Source organism: Natator depressus, chromosome 2 (assembly GCF_965152275.1).
Source record: "Natator depressus isolate rNatDep1 chromosome 2, rNatDep2.hap1, whole genome shotgun sequence".
NCBI classification, from domain to species: domain Eukaryota; kingdom Metazoa; phylum Chordata; order Testudines; family Cheloniidae; genus Natator; species Natator depressus.
This window is the reverse complement of record NC_134235.1, coordinates 79,427,865-79,444,241: the sequence shown is the minus strand read 5'-3', so window position 1 is coordinate 79,444,241 and position 16,377 is coordinate 79,427,865. Positions and strand designations below refer to the sequence as shown.

At 39.7% G+C, this 16,377-nt stretch overlaps 1 protein-coding gene across 1 annotated transcript in view; it reads right to left on the bottom strand.

Moving 5' to 3' along the window:
- The window catches only part of NPC1 (NPC intracellular cholesterol transporter 1), a 51,662-nt gene that overhangs the window by 11,339 nt on the left and 23,946 nt on the right, over positions 1-16,377 (bottom strand). Inside the window, exons 7-18 of the mRNA XM_074944501.1 lie at positions 14,534-14,610; positions 13,353-13,723; positions 12,602-12,828; positions 11,796-11,896; positions 9,555-9,657; positions 8,033-8,222; positions 7,205-7,387; positions 6,241-6,355; positions 4,955-5,082; positions 4,716-4,856; positions 2,387-2,476; positions 2,000-2,190 (exon numbers count right to left, since the gene is read on the bottom strand). Coding sequence (XP_074800602.1) covers positions 2,000-2,190; positions 2,387-2,476; positions 4,716-4,856; positions 4,955-5,082; positions 6,241-6,355; positions 7,205-7,387; positions 8,033-8,222; positions 9,555-9,657; positions 11,796-11,896; positions 12,602-12,828; positions 13,353-13,723; positions 14,534-14,610 — 1,917 coding nt within the window. The remainder of the gene's footprint in view (positions 1-1,999; positions 2,191-2,386; positions 2,477-4,715; positions 4,857-4,954; positions 5,083-6,240; positions 6,356-7,204; positions 7,388-8,032; positions 8,223-9,554; positions 9,658-11,795; positions 11,897-12,601; positions 12,829-13,352; positions 13,724-14,533; positions 14,611-16,377) is intronic.

The following is a 16,377-nucleotide window of genomic DNA, read 5'->3' as shown; positions in this document are numbered from 1 at the left end:
ACTTCAACTCATCTAGATCAGTGTTTCTTAACCCAAGGGGGCATAGAACAGGTTTGGGGCGGGGAGGGGCACCTGCAAAACTAAGTTACATGCTTCAGCCCCAGGCAGCAGGGCTCAGGCTTCAGACTCCTGAAAGGGGTACAGTATTCTGGAAAGGTTGACAACCACTGTCCCAGATGTTTCTTGTCCACACTACATTTGAGTCAGACCACTTCCTCCTCCACACTGCCTAGGCACTGGCGGATGAATCATCGAGAGCACAGGAGAAAGATTCCTCTCTCTCAGTTCCTGAGCCCAGCACCACATGAATTACAGCAGCAATTACAGCAAAAGTCCTGCTCAGCCCCTGCAATCACAACCTGGAGCATGCTAAGTACAGATGGAATCTCTGGTGAGTTCAAGCTGTCAAGCTCTAACAAGTCTACCTGAGCATGTCTTAACTAAGATTTTTCAAATTCAGTTTTTCATGGGAACAGCAAGAGGGCACATCCCTGACACCAAAGAGAAAACTTCATAAAATTTCAGGTCCTTGATCCAAAGCATGGAAGCACTATAATTGTAGTGTTTTTTAAAAACACATGTAAAACTAAGTCTTTTCCCCCCAATCTTGTTCTGGAAAAACTGCTGAACCATTTTTTGCTAAAGCTTTCCAAAAAGTTCAGTACAAGGCAGAATCCCAGCATGGAAAATTTCAGCCCAAGCATTTGGCAAACTTATAAGCAACTGAAACAGGAAGTGTTCCTTGTAATAAGACATTGTGATGTTGCACTCCATAATGTTTTATAGAAATATGCTTATGAGTGTGACTATAATGTAACTGGAATATGCTTCATGCAAAAGGTCTCTTGTAAAGCATCATTACAAAGCTTATAATCTACTGAGTGTGGTCATCCTATTTGTATAAATGTATCATTCTTGTATCTGAAGCTAGAAATATGAAGTATAACACTGCGGTCCTACTGTAATTATGCAAAGTGTGGGCCATTAATGGTGATTCAGAATCTTGATGGCTCCCATTGACTAGGACAATTGGTTGTGGATGGTTTATTTACCTGCAAGCCTTCCTGTGTGCCTGTGGACCAGCCCTGGGTAATGAAGAATGAGGTCTTACAGTGACATGTGACCCTGCCACCTGGTCATGAGATCCATCTTAAATCTGGTACTTTTCCATTTAGAAGGAGGGGTGGGGACCCAGAGACAAAAGATTCCCACCTTGTGCCAAAGCTATAAAAAGGGGGTGGAAGAGAACAAAGGAGGCTGCCAGTCATGAGAACACCCCTGTTTTCCACCTAAGATGTCTGCTGGAACTAACAAGGACTGTACCAGGGGAAAGGATTGGGCCCAGACTAGGAAGGAGTCTAGCATGTGAAAGAAGCTTATTGGAACATCTGAGGGTGAGATTTTACCTGTAAACAGTTTCTTAATGTATTAGGCTTAGTCTTGCATGTTTTGCTTTATTTTGCTTGGTGTCTTACTTTTTTCTGTCTGTTATTACTTGAAACCACTTAAATCCTACTTTTTATACTTAATAAAATCACTTTTGTTTATTAACCCAGAGTAAGTGATTAATACCTGGGGGAGCAAACAACTATGCACATCTCTCTATCAGGAATTAAAGAGGGTGGACAATTTAGGAGTTTACCTTGTAAAAGCTTTATACAGAGTAAAACAGATTTATTTGGGGTTTGGATCCCATTGGGAGCTGGGTGTCTGGGTGCTGGAAATAGGTGACCTGCTGAGCAGTTTTTGGTTAAAGTCTGCAGCTTTGGCAGCATGGACCAGACCTGGGTCTGTGTTGCAGCAGGCTAGTGTGTCTGGCTCAACAAGGCAGGGTTCTGGAGTCCCAAGCTGGCAGGGAAAACAGGCTTAGAGGTAAATTCAGCATGTCAGGTGACAGTCCCAAAGGGGTCTCTGTGACCAAACCCATCACACATGTGCTGGGCAACTTTAGCTATACTACTTGCTCTAGAGATCAGTAGGAGAAAAATGCTGCACTTACTAGCTATCAATTTCTGCTGCAGTGAAGACTTGTTGCACAAGTGAATTGTTATTACATCCAACTCCACCACACACCATGTTCTGCCCCTCCAAAGAGGTGTAGTTGTGCCCTTCTTCTAGGACAAAATACACAGGAGGACCTGCATGCAGGTATTTGCTGAGATAATTGAAGTAATCCATTACATAGGAGTCCTTAAAAAAGAAAACTTGAGTTAGATCTCTGAAACAGCTCAGTCTGTCCATGTTTCTCATCTGTACTGTGTTAATGCTGAGGAATTGTAACATGACTTTTGTCTAGTCAGAGACAGGTGACGTGTTTCAATTATTTGGTACTGATTAAATCATTTCCTTCTGCAAAAAACAAACAATTTTTTAAATCAACACTTACATCTGGCATGGAAAGAGACTGATCCAAGCCAATCTCTACTTTGTGACAAACTGCTATACTGAATGACAAAAGGCCCACAAACAAGGATATCTGTAAGAAATGAAAAGAACAGCTTATGACACATAAGAATGGTTTTAAAAAAAAGACTTCAGCCCTACACACAGTGACTCCATGCATTAATACTCCTCATTTTAGGAAATCAATCATCCATTATATTGCTACCATGCAGTGAAGTTCCAGAATAAGTATACCAGGTTGGATGGTATGGTGATGGCAGAAGCACAAAGAGGAGCTATTTTCACCTCAGAGGGAAGGTACAATCAAAGCCCAAATTAAATACAGAACCATATTACTGACTAAGAATGCCAACTACTGACAGAGTTAACCATATCACAGAACCAATCAGTAGTAAATAAAGTCGGGAATTAAGGGTCTAATCCAACTCCTATTCAAGGAAATGGGAGACTTTCCATTGTGTTTAAATGTTTATTTTACTTCTGCTTGCTAAAAATTAGGGCTGTCAAGCGATTAAAAAAAAAATTAATTGCGATTAAACCCATGGCTAAACAATGATAGAATATCGCTGATATAAATATTGGATGTTTTACACATTTTCAAATATATTGGTTTCAAATACAACACAGACAAGTGTATAGGGCTCAGTTTATATTTATTTTTTATTATAAATATTTGCACTGTAAAAATAAATATTATTTTTCCATTCACTTAATACAAGTACTGTAGTGCAATCTCTATTATGAAAGTTGAACTTACAAATATAGAATTATGTATAAAAAATAACTGCAATAAAACAATATAAAACTTTAGAGCCTACAAGTCCACTCAGTCCTATTTCTTGTTCAGCCAATAGCTCAGACAAAAAAGTTTCTTTACATTTTCAGGAAATAATGCTGCCTGCTTCTTGTTTACAATGTCACCGGAAAGTGAGAACAGGTATTTGCATAGCAATGTTGTAGCCGGTGTTGCAAGATATTTACGTGCCAGATACGCTGAAGACTCATATGGCCCTTCATACTTCAACCACCATTCCATAGGACACGTGTCTATGATGATGATGGGCTCTCCTCAATAACAATACAAAGCAGTGCAGACCAATGCATGTTCATTTTCATCATCTGAGTCAGATGCCACCAGCAGAAGGTTGATTTTCTTTTTTGGTGGTTTGGGTTCTGTAGTTTCTGCATCAGAGTGTTGCTCTTTTAAGACTTCTGAAAGCATGCTCCACACGCCGTCCCGCTCAGATTTTGTAAGGCACTTCAGATTCTTAAACCTTGGGTCGAGTGCTGTAGCTATCTTTACAAATCTCTCAGTGGTACCTTCTTTGCGTTTTGTCAAATCTGAAGTGAAAAAGTGTTCTTAAAACGAACAACATGCTGGGTCATCATCCAAGACTGCTATATCATGAAATACATGGCAGAATGCAGGTAAAACACAGGGCAGGAGACATATAATTCTCCCCCAAGGAGTTCAGTCACAAATTTAGTTAACGCATTATTTTTTTAAACGAGCATCATCAGCATGGAAGCATATCCTCTGGAATGGTGGCCAAAGCATGAAGGGACATATGAATGTTTAGCATATCTGGCACAAATACCTTGCAATGCCAGCTACAAAAGTGCCATGCAAATGCCTGTTCTCACTTTCAGGTGACATTGTAAATAAGAAGTGGGCAGCATTATCTCCCATAAATGTAAACAAACTTGTTTCTCATAGCGATTGGCTGAACAAGAAGTAGGACTGAGTGGCTTTACATTGTTCTATAACTGCACTCAAAAAACAAAAAACAAAAAATCTACATTTCTAAGTTGCGCTTTCACGATAGAGATTGCACTACAGTACTCGTATGAGGTGAATTGAAAAATACTATTTCTTTTGTTTATCATTTTTACACTGCAAATATTTGTAATAGAAATATAAAGTGAGCACTCAACACTTTATATTATTGTATTTGAATTCAATATATTTGAAAATGTAGAAAAACCATCCAAAATACTTAAATGTCAGTTGGTATTCTATTGTTTAACAGTGTGATTAAAACTGCGATTAATCGCAATTAATCTCTGAATTAATGTTTTGAGTTAATAGCAATTAATTGACAGCCCTACTAAAAATGCATCCAATATAAATTACTAAAATATTTAAACAAGTAATTTAAGTGCAACAATTATTTTTGGAAAAAGTATGTAATACTGTAGAAATTAAACATTAGTTCTGTCTTTAAGACAGTTCTGAGTTTTCTTGGATGATTTGTATTTGGTTCAAAAAGATTTTCTTGGTCAAGTCTCACAAAAAGTGAAGGTGTACATACCACAATTGGTCGCATCCAGTCCTGAAGCAGACATGGAGAATATAAGTCTTTGAAGAACAGCAACAAGATGCTCTCAGAATGCTGGACTCTGCTTTCTTCTTCCCGGCCTTTGATACAACACAGAATATCCATTTGATTTCTCTAGAAAATAAAACCGAGACATATTAGAATTAATGCAATCACCACCCAATAGTGTGCAGAAGTTGCAGTATATTGAATTGGAATTAGAATGGACTCACCTCTTGTCGCTTAATGTCCAATCCCAAGAGACTTACAAAGCAGGTTATTTGAAGAAGGAAGTCTATGAACACAGCCATTCCAGCAAAAAGGGAGAAAGTGCGGACAGCTGGCATGGTAGACAAAGTCCCTGGGAGGAGGGGGAGGGAGGGGAAAAGAAAGGATGGTCAGGACATTAGGCCTGGCCAAATCCCCAAAAGATATGAACAAACATACAGACTGGGCCTTATCCACCAGTATGTTGGAGCAGCCCTGGAGCAGAGTTGCCAGTGCAAGGCTACCTAATGCCATTGGATGATTTTCCCAGAATAGGGGGATAAATCAAGTGGCATAGGAACTGCTGAGGCAGCTCTATATGCCACCCCCTCTTTTCCACCCCACATTTGCTATGGGAAGATAAGTGGGGCATAGCTAGCTCTTCTTTGAATCCAACTGACCCCGGATGGCAGAACACCACTTTGGGGTCTGCATATAAAAGGTGATTTCAAAAACACCTTCTTGTTAAAATCCACTCCAGTACCATACAGGCAGATGTAATTATTCAGCAAGTAACCATGGATTAAAACTAGTTCAGAATACCATCAACATGATTAAGATATTCCTTGTCTCCCCTCTCAGCAGTCAACGCAAGACACTATAGAACGCCTGTTCTAGTCTATTAAAATATTATTTATGCTGATTAAAGCAAAGCACTAGTGGGAATCAGACATATTGCTAGCAGTCACTGGAAACTTCACAATACAATCTTGTGGCTGCACCTAAAATAGGAGCTGAAATATCCCATTATGCCAGCCAAGACATTCCTGTTACAGTGCTGGAGAAGGCTATAAAATTGTGCCAGACTCAATGGGGGTTTTGTGATGAGGGGGAATATCTAAGTTCTTTAAGACTGAGATTTCTAGACTCCTTATTCCTATCTTCCCACTTTCCCATCAACTGTACATCTAGCCAGTTTCTCTAATCAGTGGGAGATTTTGTCACTTCTATTTCTAAATCTTCCATGTTTTGTAAGTGCAACCATGGGCAAGTCACTTTGAATCATGCACACCGCAGTTTCTCTTTATGGAAATTGGGGTTAATGCCTACCTCACAGAGGTGGGAGTTAGATTCATTTCACTGTTAGTAGAGATCTCTTAGTTCCTTGGATGTACTTTTTTAGGCAAAACAGTGAACATTCTTACTTGGTTAAGCATTGTACAAAGAGGGTGATGAAAGTGAATAAATAATATACACAGCAATAAGTATAGTACAAAATCACCAAGCACAGAAAAAAAGACTAAATTTTTACCTAAGAAAAATGCTACCGTCTCTGAAAAAGATGAGAGCAATATACTAGGAGCCACATCTCCTAGGATTCTGCCGATCTGCTTATCCAGAGTTTCACCTGGAAGACGCTCATCTCTCTGTTTTAAGGAAATGTAATTCACTCATTAGGGATTAAAGTAGTATATTTTCAGAGAAACTTCTCAAAAGTATGGAACAAAAGGCATGTCAAGTCAATGTTATGTATTTATGGTAAGTCAGTGCTTCTAGTGTGCCAGAGTGACAGCCATCGAGACAGAAGCTCTCTCTTTACCCACTGAGTAGCTACAAAGCCTGAGCAGCCACAGCATGAGCTTCACTACACTGCCCTAGCAATGCATTTCAACCCAAACCTAGAAGGCCCATAGGGATGAAAGGGTAATTCAGTCTCCCATTCAAATGCTTGGTCTTTGCTGAGATGCCACAAGGGTGCCAGTTATTTCTGATGGGTTTTGGAGACAACTGTCAGCTAGAAAATGGATTCACCACCACATTTTATAAAGCACGGTCCTCATGCTCAATATTACATAAAAACAGACACTATTTCAGCCCCATTATCCAGCTCACCTACAGTCTACCAAGGTGATGGTAAAAAGTGTGAGATGATGGTGAAATCTTTCACCACTGATTGCTGTGAGGCCATGAACTGTATCTCTGCCTATAATTTACAGTCTAGAGGCCAAAAATCATTTTAATTCTTCCAAAAGTAAAGAGCTGCATCAGCAACATTCTTTACACTGAGAAACTGCAAGTCACTAAATAAATATCATCCTTGCTCTTCTCCCACAAATCAACTCTCAGGACAAACCTCATCCTGCGAGGTGCCAGGCACCTTCAACTTCTACTGCATTCAGTAGAAGGGTATTCAACACCTCACAGGATGGAGGCCCTAAAGTAGGAGCTAATATAGTACGTACACATTAAAAACACAAAAGAGATCATTATAATACCTGAAATGTCTGAACTATAATGAAGATGTTGTCTACCCCAACAGCCAGCACCAAAAATGGAATGACTTCAATAACAATCAAGGTTAATGGGATTCCAAAATAGCTGAAGATACCCAAAGAACATGCTACTGAACTCAATACGATCAGGATGCCTGCAATGCCCAGAGAGATTTTTGAATCCACCTGACAAATGAACAAAAAACAAACACACACATTAACTGTAATGAAAATACATCTGTCAAAGCCATTCCAACCAGAATATTTTGGAACATATCTCCCAATCTAGGAGTAAACTCTTGACTTGTATGATAAAATAAGTAGTTTTACTAATTACACTGAGGCTGCCTACAGCATGGCCCCTTTTAAACATTCAGGATTATGTTATTTGAAACTGAAGAGCAAAACTGCACCTAATTTGAAAGGCCTTGGTTCAGGAATGACTTAAAATGCCTTATTATTTAATGACAAAAAGTTTTTTTTAAAAGGGGGATGTGATGATGGAAGGAAAGGGGATCAAGTGCGACACTGATTTCCCAGTTTCTTCTCTTTCTTAGAAAAAGAGAAGCCGTTTGTAACCCAGAACACTCTGGTAAGACAAACAACAAAAATCTAGGGATGCTTTATAATAAGGCTAAAACTACTAGCTGATATTAAAATACTGATCATGAAAACTAGTCAAAGTTGAGATTAGACTATTTAACAAAATAAAGGTGTTACAAAGATTAGTGTTCTAACTTATTTTAAACGCTATGTGCTACACACACACACAAACAAATGTAAGGAGTTATGATTATGATGTATATTATTTTCAACATAAACTAAGCATACCAGAAATCTTCTGCAGCTTTTGATGTGTCCCAGGGCTATTGAGATGTACAGAAACATGACAGCATAGCTAATTACAACAGTCTTGATATCACTGTTACTTTCACGGTTTATCTCATCTTCAACACTCCGTTCAGCAGAGAATGAAATGGTTAAGTTTGGATTCTGGTAGTTTTTCACAAAGCTGATAAACCTGAAAAGAAAAGCAAATGTTTTCTTAAAAACACCAAGCTAAGAAAAAGAAGAAACCACATCTTTTTCAAACATACATACAATACACCTACCCATCAAAAGACAGAGTTGAGATGGTAGGAAAAGGTTTAAAAACATCAAGGTAAGTCTTTAATGTTAAGCAGGCCATAACCCCTTCCGCACAAGAGCACATGGTATTTAAGAACACACTTCTCTAGATCTTCCACTTTTATCATGGTGAACATCTGAAACACTTCCACGTAACTGATAGTGCTGTGGAACGAGTGGAGGGCATGACTTAAATAAGTGTATGACAGATCTGCATCCCAAAACTTTGGATCATTTCCTAGCACCAAATACCTACCTTTCAGGCAGGTCTACACACAGTTACATCAATTTAAATAAAACATGTGATGTTAAACCAATTTATCAAAACTGGTACAACTTTGTGTGTGGACATTCATATCACTTTGGTTTAAACCTGGCTTACAGATGCAAGCCAATGTAAGAGTGCCCGTGCACAAAGTTGCACTGGTTTAACATCTCACTTCTACTTAGAGGAGCACAACGTGTTTAGACAAGCCCTTTGCTCTCCTCTCAGCCCAGAAACATGCAGCTGAGTGGAGTTTATGATGCTAAACCATTAGACACCAATTAGAAATGCACTCTACCCCAACCACCGTCTCCATCTCATCTTCCACAAATATAGGAATGATTTTCTTGTAGCTTATTCTCTCTCAGAGTAAGTTGCCATACAGAACTGATACTTGTTTTTGTAAACCCAATCTCAGTCCCTTGATGTGACAATGACTTATTTACTCAAGGAGAAAGTGAGTCTCTACAAAGAGACAGAAGAGCAATGTTCTCTAGAGTTTGAAAACAAGACTAATTTCAAATACAGGCAATTGAAAAAAGGTTCACAAGATCGACTGCTACAACTACTGAAGTAAATCTACTTGTGAACCTGAAAGAGTCTGAACTGAGACAGTTATTTCGGTGAGACCTACATAAACGTTTTCACAAGGATTTCTCAGTTGCTGGATAGCACTTTGCTGACAAGAGCACAGAGATACAACTCTTGGTTTATGTGCCAAACAAGGATCTCATCAGAAACAAAAAGTTATACAGAAGTGGAAGTTTATATTTTTGATTCAGCTTTGTACGATCACTGGCAAGGTCAATCCTAAATCAATGTCACACTTCAAATTTATTCACAGAAGCATTCTGTACTCTCAGTGCATGTTTAGAACATTGTTGTGAAGTCTGCTAAGCTCAGAGAAAAAATGAGGTTATTCCAACTGTCACAGTCTAGTCTTAATTAGAAGAAACTTACTCTTTTTCCCAGGCCAGAGCTCTCATCAGCTTGTGTGTATCATTGTAGTAATTGTGGACAGGGAAGGTAATAACAAGGGCTGTAGCATTATTGTAGTTTTCATCTATATGTAAAAAAGGAAGAGGTTGGAAGGAGAACACACTAAAACCCACTATGAAAACATGACACAGATCTTTCTTTGTGAAGAAGATGGGGCACTTCTTGTAAAGTTCTCTCTTTGATTTTAATGGGATGTTGTTTCAAGCAACTCATTTCCAGTCTCTGGCATCCCACTGAATGCAATCTGCTTAGTCACCTGCAACCACTCCTCAGATTTCAGGAACACCCATAAACTATTACAGAGAAACTGTCTGCAGGGACACATGGGCGGATGAGAATTTTGGAGTTCATCCAAGGAGAAACATTCTTGACTGGCTAAGTGTGATATCATAAAGTTTTAAGAAAGGTAATCCTGAAGTCATTCATAACCTAAATAAAGCAATTGATATTGTGCCTATATATCTAGCGCAGGGGTGGGCAAACTACAGTCCAGGGGCCGCATCCGGCCCAACAGAAGTTTTAATCCAGCCCTCAAACTCCTGCCGGGGAGCAGGATCAGGAGCTTTCCCTGCTCCGGCACTCCAGCCAGGGAACAGCGTCAGGGGCTTGCCCTGCTCCACATGTCTCCGCATGGCTCCTGGAAGTGGTGGCATGTACCCCATGCTGGCTCCTACGTGTAGGGGCAGCCAGAGAGCTTTTCATGCTGCCCCTGCTCCAAGCATGGCCCCCGCAGCTCCCATTGGTCAGGAACCGTGGCCAATGGGAACTGCAGGGGCAGCATCTGCAGATAGGGCAGCGCACAGAGCTGTCTGGCCGCGCCTCCGCTTAGGAGCCAGGGGAGTACATGCCACTTCTTCCGGGAGCTGCTTGAGGTAAGCGCTGTCTGGAGCCTGCACCTCTGACTCCCTCCCGTAACCCAACTCTCTGCCCCAGCCCTGATCCCCCCCCCCGCATCCTCCAAACCCCTTGATCCCAGCCTAGAGCACCCTACTGCACCCCCAACCCCTCATCCCCAGCCCCATCCCAGACCCTGCACTCCTAGCCGGAGCCCCTTCCCATATCCTAACTCCTCATATCTGACCCCACTCCAGGGCCCGCACCCCCTCCCACACTCCAACCCTCAATTTCATGAGCATTCATGGCCCTCCATAAAATTTCTATACTCGGATGTGGCCCTCAGGCCAAAAAGTTTGCCCATCCCTGATCTAGTGTGTAAGAGATGAGCATTCCTGTTCACCCCCCTCTCAAATTATGCCACAATTTAAAAAAAAAAAAAAAATCAAAGTAACAAGTGACATTAACTTGTACACAAACTCTGATCCCTTAGCACTGAAGTTCCAATGAGTTACCATTTATTTAAATGGAACAAGACTGGGCAATCAGAGAAAGCATGAAGTTTCTCAGAGTGAACACTGATCACATGTAATATGTTTTTGATTGAAATTACTGTGATTAGATTCACCTTGACCCTACCCGATTACTCACATTAAATATTCAAAAGGGACACTGTCAAGGTCAACGAGGCCAAATTTTATTTTGGAGGCACCATATCGTGTTCATTTTAAAAATAATCCCACTCCTCCCAGTCCTGAGTATCTAAAGACTTCCCTAAAATATTTACTTTTCATCATTGTTACCCCATCTCCTCTGCTCTGTTCTAAGTGATCCAAAAAGCCAGAGCACATCCCACCATCCCTCAAACTCTTGTCTATTTCATTTCTTCCCTCTAAATCTTTTAAATATTTCCAATAAATCAACACACACACACACACACACACACAGAGAGCTTTCATAGGGCAGGTGGAACTCGGGGGACACAGAGTATGTTCTGTTCTGAATATTTAGCAGGAACTAAATTTTAGTACTATGCCACAATATTAAATGGTCTTTCTGAAACAGTTTGTTTCCATCCCTCCCAGGTGAAATCTAGGAGAAAGTCATTACATCCTCACATGACTATCTCATCATTCTTGCAAGCAGGCAATTTTCCAGACCCCAACTCTCTGGAATACATTTATACAGCACCATAAGATGTTCATGGAACTTTACAAGTAAACAGAAGGCATTCACAAAGGTGAAGAGACAAAGGGAACAGAGTACAAGTTGTACAAACCTACAAACAAAGACAGTGATATAATTTAAGAAGTAATCGACCTTAAGTACACAAACAATATTTCCAGCTCTATTTGCAATTACACCTACCATCATATCCTCCCAACACAAGCCATGGAAAGACAGGTCCACCAAATGTTCCCAAACAGGGATCATGAAGCTCACTTGTATCATTTAGAGATGCTGGGGCCCTGCAAAATATATTCATAATTTATTGATTTTTTTTTAAATAATCTGATATTTGGGAGTGCAAAGCAGCATTGAAAATTTGTACACTTACATATTGTTTACAGTGTTACAGCGATTATGCTGGGTATTGGTGTGACAGAGCAATAACTACATTTGTAAACTGAACACAAAATTTGCTTGCTTTGTGATGTAAACTCGAAGGTGAAAGCTTATCTGTAAATTACTTATTGTGGTTTAAAAAATATTTTAAGCTAAAAAAAATCTTCAAAAAACTAGATTTCTCAGGTGAAGCCTTTTAAAATTGTTAGTACAAAAATATTTTATTTTAGAAAAACACTTTTCTCTCTTTAATGCCCTGAAGAAATAAGCCAGGAATCCTCATGTTGCTGATTTGAAGCAGAATAATATCTTGCATTTTTTCCTCTGTATGAGTCTCTGGTGCTGCATCCATCACTATGACTGTGAAAAACCCCATTGGAGTGCTGGTAGACATGGAAATGCAGGAAAAAGATGCTCTACTACCAATCAAAAGTACACACACAGATGGCATTCTATCAAATAAACCAGGAAAAAAATTCAGAGGCTGCTGGCATTGGATACAGCATGTCAAATGGGAAGAAAAAAAAAACCACCAACCCCAAAACAGTTTTTAAGAGTCCATCCGTACACAAATATTTTTAAAGCATGTATTTAGTGGCTCTGCTTACCGGACACAGTACAAGAAGTGAGTGTGGTAATCAGCATAGACAAAGAACTCATCCCCAACTGAATGATTTAGAATGGAGTAACTGTTCTGAAAGTAGTTGAGCACACTCAGGATAGTGCAGTTGTTATTGTAGGGAGTAAGAGGAGCCAGGCAGATATCCTTCAGCATTACAGTCTCATTGTCATAAGCAGCAGTTATGTTTTCAATAGCATTCTGCAAATCTAGCACCTGAAACAAAACACACTATAACAACACAGCACTGTCCGAAGGCATTTGGTGGAGCGGAAAGAGCATTTTTCTTCTCGGGGTAAGATCAAATACTTTTATAAGTCATGGGGCATTTTTGGCGGTTTCTGAGCTGGGTACCATGCTTTTAATATAAGCACACAGCAAATGATGAAGCAAAATGTGGTTTTCATTCTAAGTACTAGAGGAGTATTTTTCATACATCTTGAGGTTCAAAGCAAGTGGGAATGAAGGTACAGGAGCGGCAAAGTGGGGGAAGGTGATTAGCCCTTTGCTGCAAGGCGGATTGGAAGTTCTTGCAGTCTCTTTGCTAACTCCAGAGGATATTTTAGATATTTATAACAGATTAGTTTTTGGTGGAAATTCACATTATATGCTAACCACATAGGCGAAACAAAACCCAGCTTCATACTGATAATTAATCCCTTTTAGGGTCTTACAAGTATTGCAAAACACATTGCATTCACAGCTCTTCCACATAGATAGGCCTGCAAAACCCATGTTACCTGATATAGGATATCTTTGTCAAGCGGAGGCCCAAAAGGCACATCAGCTCCTGATGGGTATGGTGAGTAGATGTGTGGCTTACTGTGGGGAGCTTGAATAATAAGTTGTTCAGTACGGAAGAAAGGTCCAAAGTGAGTGTCAAAGTACTGCTTCTCCTTGCGAGCTTGGCTGCTTGGGGCTGACCAAAGGTCTACAGGGTTTGTAGTGATTTTGATATACACCAGGCCTGAACAGCACATGGCAATGAAGACCAAAGAGAAGAGAACAACAGGTCGTGGATTTCGAACACAGAAAGCCCCCCAGGACATGAATGTGAGCCGTAAACAGTTCTCAAACCTCTCACCAAGTCTTTCACCACAGGAAGCCTCACCTGTAGGAAGAGGAGATACAAGATCCAAACTATTAAAATGAACTATTTTCTTATCCAGTAATTTCTTTGGATCAGTCAGATGCTTCCAGGCATTCTTACAGAGAAGATCATTTATTGATTCTAGATTTTCTTTTTTTTTTTTAAAACCACCATAAACCAAAGATAAAGGTCTTATCAACAAAGGGGCTCAAGCAGGAGAAAAACTGCTAAAACACTCTTCTAGCTACAGTAGTTTCTAACAATGTGGCAAGCCAGTGTGGCACAATTAGATGGAACCATGTTTATAAAAAACATGCTAATAGTAGTCCCACCTACGCTTGAGCATACCCATGATTGGCAGGATTAGAGGCATCGGAGCTTTAACACTTATTTGTAGTGTGGATGGGACAGGACATTCGTAGAACATTAAAATCATGTTAGGTCATGACATGATTCTCTATAATTATGCTGTCCTAATCACAGGAGAAAGTAAAAATTATACCTAAGAATGCCAAACAACTATACATCAGCATGGCTAAATTTTCAAGCGTATATGGACCTATGACTTGGCCATCCACAATGATGAGCCAAGTGATGTCAAAAAGTAGTTTAGGTGGGACTGTATTTAAATGTTACTCCCAAATTCTATATAAAAAGTCAGCAAGACAATGAAAGTATGAAGAAAGTGCAGAAAAACTGAATTAAGATGAACCAACTAGGGCAGGAATGTTGGACTAGGTGGTCTTTTGGGGTTCCTAAAATGTCTCAGACTCTTGTGGTCCACATCTCAGAGAAGTCAATAATATCTAATCATTATGATCCCAGACATACCGTTGTCATGGCGAGAATTAACAGAGAAGGCTATATTGCTGTCAATTGGAGTGTACTCTGAGACAAAATGCCTTTTTCTGTAAAAACAAAAACCGGATCATATATTCAGTATGTGGTTCTCTTGCAAAAAAATCAAGACAACTGTTTTCTAGCACTGTACTATTGCAATAAATACAGTAATAGAGGTGCATCAGGAGATCCAAAGTCTGGATCAGAATTGGCAAGCATTCCACTTTGGGTCCATCTCTAACCAATATCATCACAAACAATATTTCACTATAAGCTTTATGCATCTTAAATTTGTCACATTTTAGAAACGAAGGGAAAATTAGGGTATATCTAAACTCACCTTAAACTCAGATCATTAAGAAACTATTTCTGGAAATTTTGGGTTTAATGTTTTAGGCTAAAAAGTTTGCCAACAGTTTTTTTTTTTTTTTTTTTTAAATGCAAGTGTAAAGACTGAAAGACCAGAAGCTCCCTCTCACCCTGCCACCCCCCCCCCCCCCAAAGTCTCTGCATTATTCTCCAACACTACTACTAAGGCCATCCCTGAACAGACCCATATGGTCACACAACTTCTTTAAATCCCCTTTCTGAAGAGCCAACTCTGATGTGACACCCGCAAGAAAACCACCAACCCATAATGGCTAAACTGAGGGACAGCCAGGAAAAGTCTATACATATGAAGCTAAACAAATAGCCAAGTGTACATAATATATAAATACTGTATACATTTCCTTGTGACCTTAGCCATCCGCCTTTCATGTTGTTCATCCTGTTAGATAACCTTTGCAGGTGAGGAACCACATCTACTTCCATGGTCTACAGTTTAAATAATGTATTTAGGTTTGTTTCCACTTGTGACTATCAAAATCATCTTACCACAGTATGAACGTTAAAAAGCTCTCCCTTGAAAAGTCTTCCTAACCCCAAAATGAACTTCACTTATATACACACAAACTGGGGAAACATAATATTGCAGCATGTCCCAAAAGTCACAAAATCCAGGCTCACAAAAACTACAGGCAGATATAACTTCCACAGTGAAGGACTGACCCATTACTGAACAGTCACCATCCACATTCAGTTAAATCCATTAGTGAGTTGCTGATTCTCTAATTGCCTTCAGTGAGTCAGCAAAACCCACTTAATCCTTTCACAGCTGTCAGGATACTTAGAGCTTCGTAACCCAGAAGTCAACTGGTAGCCAGTGTAGATCCAAGCATTAATGTGTTTTGTGGTCTTGTCTACACTAGATGTGTTGCAAGCACTTACTTCTATTGTAACACACATGTTGTCCGAATACAAAGTTCCTTTAAGATTACTGATCATATTCCATATATATGTGCCAAGACTTTAGCAGACCTAATGGATCACCACCCCTCTTGGTGACCAGTCTTCTGTTGCAGATGGTTACTCTCACAAGCCCCAGCTTTGCAAAGAGAGCTGCCTGTAAATGTACTTAACAAGTTTACACTTGTCAGACTGGCTAGCCTGCCCACACCACATTACAAGTTTCAACGATTTGATTGTACTGTTGCAAGATGTTACAGTTCTCTAGGGTAGACAAGCCATTTGTGAGATAATGCTTAGTAAGCGGGCTATGTTTACCATCAGCTCAACAGCTTTTGTTTTGGGTATTTTTTTTTTTTAGAATTCAATAGGGATGAAATCAACACTCATGACCATTTGTCACAAGGCAGTTATTGTTTATTACACTTCCCACTGTATCACATTGTTACGGGTCTGTATATTTATACTTCCACAGCTACAACAAGGGCTTGTGTCAAAATTTATACATGGAGTTCTATTATTGCCACTACTGAGCCTTTGGAAAACAA